Source organism: Odocoileus virginianus, chromosome 28 (assembly GCF_023699985.2).
Source record: "Odocoileus virginianus isolate 20LAN1187 ecotype Illinois chromosome 28, Ovbor_1.2, whole genome shotgun sequence".
Taxonomy (NCBI): domain Eukaryota; kingdom Metazoa; phylum Chordata; class Mammalia; order Artiodactyla; family Cervidae; genus Odocoileus; species Odocoileus virginianus.
Genome location: NC_069701.1, coordinates 44,239,469 through 44,246,959, shown reverse-complemented (window position 1 = coordinate 44,246,959; position 7,491 = coordinate 44,239,469). Strand labels below are relative to the sequence as shown.

Genomic DNA, 7,491 nt, shown 5'->3' with positions numbered 1-7,491 from the left:
TGAAGGGGGTCAGGGCAGGGAACGCAGGGTCGGGGGGATGGCCCAGGAGCAGGAGGGGGTGGGTGGGTGTCCAAGTCTGCACCAGGGGGGCCAGGTGTTGGGGCGGGCCTGCGGGACACACCTCGGGTCTGAATGTGCCCACTCCCCTCCCTGGGGCCCCTGCCAGGCCAGGCCTGTTCCCCACAGCTCCCTGCACGGAAGCGGGGCCCCTGGGAGTGTGGCTCTGGAGCTGCCTCTGGCCGCCCTCCCCAGAAGCAGGAGCAGTGCTGGGTGGGCAGGGCTCAGGGCAGGCGCCAAGTGGGCCACACTGACAGGGCGGGGCTTCTCCCAGCCTCCCGTGACTGCCTCGGCAGTTTGGGTCAGAGGGCTGTGGCTTCCTGCAAGCCTCTAGCAACCCCAGACTCTGCGCTGAGCTGGTCAACAGGCTGTGTCCTAGGAGGTGGAAGTCACTCACTATGCCGCCTGGCCCGGGGCCTGAGCGCAGACAGCGGACATGGCTGACACATGAAGGCCACCTGCTCACGGGCCCAACCCCCTGGAGCCAGCGCCGTGGGACACCCTGGTCCCCCAACCTGACCCCGTGCCCTCCCACAAACGGCCAGTCCACTGTCACTCTCCTGGATATCTCACCTGGCTTTCTTCACTGAGTATGATATGAATACTGTCCATTAACGAGAACACTCCTTTTATGGAAGCTACGACTCATCGAAAAGAACCACCACAGACGCCCACACGCCGTTTTCGTGGACTCGGAGCTCAGGGTCTGTTTTCAACACTGAGCATGTGGGAAATACTAGGGGCCCCTTGCTGGGTCCTAGGCCACATCCCCCCCATCCCACTGCCCTGGGCCTGGAGACCCAGCCAAGCGGGGCCAGCGAGGAGGGCTAGGGAGGGCCCTGCCCCGCAGAGCCTGCCCAGGTCAGGTACGGACACTCAGAAGATGCCCCTGAGGTGTCATCATTTTTCTCTTTTTTATTTGCGTTACCATTTTAATAAGTGTTTTTGTCCAGCCAGGTCCATCACCAGCTGGTGCCGCACACGGGATGGCTGGTGAAGGGGCCCAGGCCCAGGGTGTGGAGGCCAGCAGGTGTCTGGAGCTGCAGGCACAGAGGGGCGCGTGGAGGGCCACAGCCTGGTCTGTGGTGCCTGGCTGCCTCCCTCCTCCTCCTGAGGGGCTGACCAGGGCAGAGCTAGGCTGAGAGGTGACACACGTGGGCGGGGCAGCTCCGGGGCTCAGCTGTGAGCCACAGGCCGGGCGGGCACCCTGAGGACGCTGGAGCGCGCCCAGGCTGCACTGGAGTCCACTGGCTGGACAGCCACCTGGCAGCCCAGGACTGTTCGCCACCCCAGGATGGCCGGCCACACTCCAAGAGGAGTTCACGCCACGTCCACCTGGAAGCAGGCCTGGCCGTCAGGACCTGGACACCATTTGGCAGGCAGCCGTGTGCTGTACCCACGAGCCTTTCTCCTAATATCAGAAGGGACATGGAGACGCCGCAGCATCCACCTGAGTCCACCCTGGCCTTACATGGGGTCACCATCGGGTCTGAGACCATGCACCAGGCCAGCGTCCGCCCCCACCAAGGCCCAAAGGGGTGGGGACACCACAGGGAGGCCTGGGAAGACCATCAGCACAGGAGCGGAACCCCGGGGTCTTGGCCAGCAATTGCCCCAGCTTCCCAGAAGGCTCTGTGACCCCCCAGGACTGACTGTGTTCCAGGGCTGGCAGGCAGCCTGCTTGCCTCCCCACCCCTCCCCAGGGAGACCCACCATGGTCAGCGGCACGGCCTGTCCCCCAAGGCCAACCCCTTCAGGGAGGATCCTCAGAGTCCCCCAGCAGTTCCACCAGGAGCCAGGCAGGCCGGGTGTCATGACATAGAGTCTCGGGGGACACCCAGGACATCTGGAGGTGGCAGCATCTGCTCGGGGCCTGATTCAGGGCCTTGTCACTTCCTGCGGGGTAGACGCCAGTTCAGACAAAGGGGCCGGGCACCAGGCAGGGTCCCGCTGCCGCCGCCTGCCGCTGCCCCTCACCGGCTGCCGCAGAGGAAGACCAGGTTCTGCACGGCCAGGATGGTGGAGCTGGCGTTCTGCCCGGTGACCAGGTGGCGGTCCAGCACCACGTGCACGGCGTCAGGCTCGCTGGCTGCAGGAGACCCCCGAGCGCTGGGGCCTCAGGCCGCGTGCAGGGCGGCTCCCGAGACCCTGCCGCCCCTGCCCCGCCATCCCAGCTGGGGCTCCCACAGCCCTCTAGATGCTCAGCCCAGCCGCTCACCACTGAAGCAGGCCCCTGCATCCTTCACGAAGTCCTCCACGACCAGGGGCAGGTGGGCGAAACCTGGTGCCCGGACGAGCTCATACACGGAGGGCTGTGGGGCAGGGGCAGTGCCCAGGGTCAGGGTGCCATGACCGCCCCCCTCAGACTGCCCATGGGGAGGGGTCCACAGCAGGGGTGAAGCTTCCCAGGTCCTCCCCGGCATCCGGACACGGGGCCACCAGAAAAGTCCAAGCAGAAGAGTTCAGGGTTGAGGGTAGGGCACAGAGCCCGACAAGGGGGGCCACAGTGCCCCCAGAGGATCCCCCCCAGGACCCGCAAGCAGTCACCCACTCTTCGGGCACGGAACAAGGCCCCAAGGGGCCCCTGCTCCAAGCCCCCTGCTCTGTGCTGGGGTCTGAGCCCTGACCAGGCCAACAACTGCTGCCCCCCCCAGGGGCCTCGATCCCCCCTGCCCAGGGGCCCCACCCATGCGCACTCACCCCGGTGACGCTGTAGCCTTGGAACACCCAGGACCTGTCCTCGCTGGTGGCGCAGCAGAGGGCGGCCACACCGTGGCCCACAGCACAGATGGGCTCTGCAAGCAGGGCCAGCACCGGCTTGAGGCAGAAGCCACCCAGGCCCCATCAACACCCCCACCTCCCCGGCCCTCCCAGACAAGACGGGTTTGTTCAGAGCTCAGATCCCCTCAAGCTGTTCAGGGGCCAAGAGCCAGGCTTGGCGGGAGGAAGGTGGCTGCTGTCCACCCCTCACATGGGAGCACCGTCTCTGCCCATCAGAGGCGCCTGACCCAGCTTCTGGGCAGCTCCTGGAGCCCCCTCCTCCGAATGCAGTGGCGGGGGGGACCCTGGCCCTCTGCTCAACCCCAGGCCCCTGGCTCCAAGCACCTCTCTGAGAGGGCAGCCTGGCACAAGTGCGTTCCCACGGCTGAGTGCCCGGACAAGCACTGCCCGTGGAGGCCCCGTTTCCACCAACAAAGGACGCTTTGTGCAGCCCTGGGTTTGCCTGCTGGTCCCGACGCCAGGCCAGGGCAGTGTGCTACGTCCTCTTGGAGCAGACACGTCTCCTCAGAGCAGTTTTCCCAGCCCCCTGCCCCACCACCACCCACAGACCCCACCAGGAACCAAGCCAGCATCCTGCCTGCCCACCTTGCAGGGGGCAGGGTTCCCAGCCCACAGCCCCGGAGGGAACCAGGCTGAGGGAGGGGCAGTGGTGGAAGGGATGCCCCTCCTTCGTGTGTGTATATCACACGCGCGTGTATACACGCTGAGTAAACCTGTCCACTCACTGGTCAGGACCATGGCGCTCCACACTGACCCCAGGCGGCTCCTGAAATGACTCGGCATTCCCACCAAAACCTGAACCCCAACGAGGCCCACGAACACCACCTCCCCCACCCCCCCACCAGACTCTCCTCCCTGTTAGCGGGGTCCCCTCTCCCATGAATCTCATACCGCCCCCCAAGCCCGGGCCTGGGGCCACCTACTGCTCTCGGAGTGGAAGTGCTGCAGGATGCGAGCCAGGGACCCACTGCTGGCCAGGTCCACCAGGGCCCCGGGGCAGCTGGGGATGAGGAGGGCATGGTAGCGGGCACCTGGGGGACCACAGCCCGGTCAGTCACAGATGACGAGGCCAGCAGCTGGCTCTCTGCTGCTGCTGGCCAGCTGCCGGCCCCACCGGCTAAGGCTCCCGAGACCCGCCAACCACCTGCCTGCCCGCCAGCTCCCTCTGCTGCTGGGAGCTCTGGCCACCGGACGGGACATGGCCCGGATGGTCACGGTGCTCTGTGGCAAGCCCCTGAATGCTCCAGGAACACAGGTGTGTAGTTTGGGGTCAGGACCCAGCGGGAACTGCACCCCCAAGGCCCTCCCAGGCTCCGCACCATCGATGGACTCCAGCTTGGCGGGGCTGGCGTAGGCTTTGAGGCGGAAGTCCTGCACCCAGCGTGCATTGCTGTCGTTCACGTCGACAAAGTCCATGGTCTTCCCCTGTGGGAGCCCAGAGGCCAAGGGTCAGCACTTCACCCCCTGCTTCTGGCACATGGAGGCTCCAGAAAACTCTGACAAGGGCTGGGACTGCTGGCAGCCCCTCGGGACAAGGCACCGTCAGCCCAGCCCCTCAGCCCCTGCTGGCCGCAGTCCCCGCCTGTAAACTGGAAGCAGGTGTTCCAGGCTCCTCTGGGGGGACTCTCAGGGCAGCGTCCCTGGGGTCCCAGCCCCTTAGGTCCCCCCAGGGATGATGTCACTCTCCTGGAGACAAGGGGAACTGGACTCACCCCGGGGGTGGCCACTTGCAGGTTGAAGGCAGCGCTGGCCAGTGTGAAGCAGTGGAGGAAGGACGGGGCCGACACGCCTGCAAAGATTCGCAGGCCGCTGGGTTTGGGGCTTCTCCCGGCCTCGACCACCCTGGGCAGCAGCCCTTCACCCCACCTCACCCAGGGCCCATTCCGCACATGGCTGGGGCAGCAGTTGTAGCCCCCTGGCCCCCTCATCCCCTGAAGGGGGTCTCTCTCTCCCCCCAGTCTGACCACTACAGGCCTTTTCCAGAAGGCAAACCCAAGTGTGAGGTTCCCTAACACTTCATCACCAGGGACTGACACCCCCACACACCCGGCGATTTCAGCCAGAGGGGGGCAGTGATAGAGGCCTGTGGCTCTGGAGCACGGGCCGCGGCCTGTGTCCGCGGGGAAGCGGGGTACATGCAGGATGGGGCGGTGGGCCCCTTCCCTCACGGAGCTCCTGGCTCCTGTGCGCCACCCCAGCCCTGGCGCTGTGCCGGGCCCTCTTCTCTGCGACCAGGGGGAAGAAGGCTCCCGGCTGGGGCTGAGGCCCCATCACAGACACCTGCTTCTGAAGTCACGTGATCTGCATCCTTCCGCCTTGCCTTTAATCAAGGCACTCCACCCCTGAACCTCATCTCGGACCTCATCTCTCTCCAGTCTAGGGGATCAGTACATGCACACTGTAGATAGTCTGCATATCTGGCAAAGGCAGTCTCCCCAACTCTGCCCGGTTCCTCCAGCCCCCGCTACCCCACCGGCTTTGGCCCAGGGCCCTCTGAAGGGCCTACTCATCCTGCCCACAGAGCCCGGCACCCTTCAGAGCCATGCCCCCGACCCATGTCCTCAACGTCCCTCCCGGGGACACACCCAGGCCGGCGCGACCCCTCCTCACCATTACCCTGCTCCCAGCAGTCACCCACGACTCCAGGACTGAACCCCACTCTCAGTGGCTCAGCCTTGGCCTCTCCACAGGGTCTGGGTACCCCTCAGTGTCTCCGTTCTGGGGGACAGCTCAGGGGCCCGGCCTGGGGCTCAGCACACTGCGACCCCGTGACCCGCTGTCCTTGCCTTCTCGCCCACTTGGGCAGCAGCTGAAGTCAGGCCGGAGGCAGGCTCCAGAGCAGGACCTCGGGACCCGCCTGGGCGTCCCGGCTCCCCGCCGAGCGATCTTCTAGCGGAGGCCGAGGCGCCGGGCGCCCCGCCCGCCGGCCCTGAGCACCCGAGGCCTCGGCAGGGAAGCGGCGCTAGTGGCGCGGGGCCCGGCCGCCCGGCTCCCCTCGCACCTTCACCCGGGACACAGCCGGGGGGCGCGGCCCGCGAACCGCAGGGCTCCGGAACAGTCCCCCACCGCGTCCCCGGGCGGCGGCCGGGCTCACTGGCCAGCCCGCAGCGAGCGCCACCGCGGGCCGCTCTCCACCGAAGTCCGGCTCGGGCGGGAGCGCTCGCGGTCCCCACCCCGCTCTCGCGGGCCTCACCTTCCGCGGCGCCGCTGGCCACGAGGAGGCAGGCGGGCCGGCTCGGGAGCCGCTCGGAAGCCATGGCGGGTGTGCGGGGGGCCAGCACGACTGCGCGTGCGCGGGGCGGCGGGGCGCGTGCACGGGCGGCGGGGCGCGCGTCCGGGCGCGGTGACGCGCCGCGTGGCCTGAGGGCGGGGCTAAGCGTCTCTGGCCCCTCCTCCCAACTCGAGTCCGGGTCCGATTCCGGGTCAAGTCCGCCGCCCTCCGCGAGCCCTCGGGCGCGTTCCCGGACCGCGTCGGCGTTCCCCGACTGCGTCCGCGGTCGTGGCCGCGGGGGTCCGCAGAGAGGTCTGAGCTGGGCCGCGGGACCGCAGCTGCAGGGAGCAGACTCCTAGCCCGACCACCGCTCGCGGTCGGGAACACGGTTCCTGCCCCTTCCGAAACCCAGGTCGGGCCCGCGGGCCAGCCTGCAAGGAATGGGTTCCTCGTGGCATTTGGCAACTTGCAGGACAGCGGTGGCATGCGGTGGTAGCATGCGGCCTCCCCGTCCAGAAGCCCCATTCTGGGTCTGGCAGTGCTCTGCCTGTCAGTGCCGGCCCCTGAGTCCAGTGGGGAGGACTCCCACAAGATGACCTGTCAGAGCGATTGAGGTGTCCCCTGGGTTGGCTGGGAGTCTCACCGCTTCCTGAGCAGGTTCTCATACTAGGGAGGGCCCCTACCCTCACGTGGGAGAGGGCAGCGGTGAGGAGGCGCCTGTTACTGAGGCCTGGCCCTGAGGCCAACACCTGGGCCGGGTGGCTCATTGCACCTGGGCATGATGGTGGGCGCTGCAGGAGGAGTGGCGGGCAGCTGTCTGCTCCTCTGAGGGCAGGCGCAGGACCAGAAGGGCCAGCAGCCCAGCCCAGGCCAGGTGACTGTCTCCTAGTCCATCCCTCAGTCTAGAGGTGAGAAGAAGGGGCTCCCCCTTCAGACCCCCCGCCCCGTCCTGCTGAGCCCCCCCCCCACAGTCTTTGCCCCGGGTCACATCTGAGGTGTCAGCTCACCTGCCTCCCCCTGGGCACCACCTGCACGCTATGCAAGTTCCTGATCACCGGACAGTGAGTGCCCAGTGGAGCAGGAGCAGGTAGGGCAGGCCTGGGGGCTGGGCTAGGGCTCTGCTGCTGGGGTTGTGGCAGGTTGAACCTGGGCTCCTGCAGTTGTTTGGGCCCCTGAGGCACAGAGTGCCTGGGGATCAGAGGTCATGTTTTCCTGCAGCAGCGTTTCATTCCTGTCCCCGGAACCTGCTCGCCCTGGACACCAAGAACAGGTGACTGGGGGCCGCTTCTGGGGGACTCTCTGCCCGGTGGGGCCTCAGGTCTCCTCTGCTGTCTCCCCTGGCAACTTCCTCTTTTCAAAGCATATCTGAGCCTTTCCCTGGGAGCCATTTCACTTCCTATTTCTATCTCCTGAATGCTGGAACCCACCTCTCTGCCCATCAA

At 66.9% G+C, this 7,491-nt stretch overlaps 1 protein-coding gene across 4 annotated transcripts; it reads right to left on the bottom strand.

Annotated features, from left to right (window-relative positions):
- Positions 1-947: 947 nt before the first annotated feature.
- Positions 948-6,149, bottom strand: GATD1 (glutamine amidotransferase class 1 domain containing 1). Of its 4 annotated transcripts, XM_020912093.2 has the most exons (8): positions 6,032-6,143; positions 4,551-4,627; positions 4,158-4,263; positions 3,762-3,869; positions 2,758-2,852; positions 2,276-2,369; positions 2,035-2,146; positions 948-1,953 (listed from the first exon to the last, which is right to left on the bottom strand). In XM_020912093.2, exons 1-8 carry the CDS (start codon positions 6,093-6,095, stop codon positions 1,947-1,949), a joined length of 663 nt encoding a protein of 220 aa, XP_020767752.2. In that variant the 5' UTR covers positions 6,096-6,143; the 3' UTR covers positions 948-1,946. The 4 variants fall into 4 exon arrangements, with proteins under 4 accessions (XP_020767752.2, XP_070314038.1, XP_020767753.2 ...); XM_070457937.1 differs by lacking the exon at positions 3,762-3,869 and having other exon boundaries at positions 6,032-6,146; XM_020912094.2 differs by lacking the exon at positions 948-1,953 and having other exon boundaries at positions 2,031-2,146; positions 6,032-6,145.
- Positions 6,150-7,491: the final 1,342 nt, after the last annotated feature.

What these genes read in the sequence shown, in the direction of transcription:
- GATD1 (XM_020912093.2), bottom strand. Translation starts at nt 6,095, where the DNA reads ATGGCTTCCGAGCGGCTCCCGAGCCGGCCCGCCTGCCTCCTCGTGGCC. An exon ending in TGCAAGTGGCCACCCCCGGG is followed by an intron (nt 4,264 to 4,550) that starts GTGAGTCCAGTT and finishes GGGCTCCCACAG; the next exon opens with GGGAAGACCATGGACTTTGT. An exon ending in GCACTTCCACTCCGAGAGCA is followed by an intron (nt 2,853 to 3,761) that starts GTAGGTGGCCCC and finishes CCCTGCTTGCAG; the next exon opens with AGCCCATCTGTGCTGTGGGC.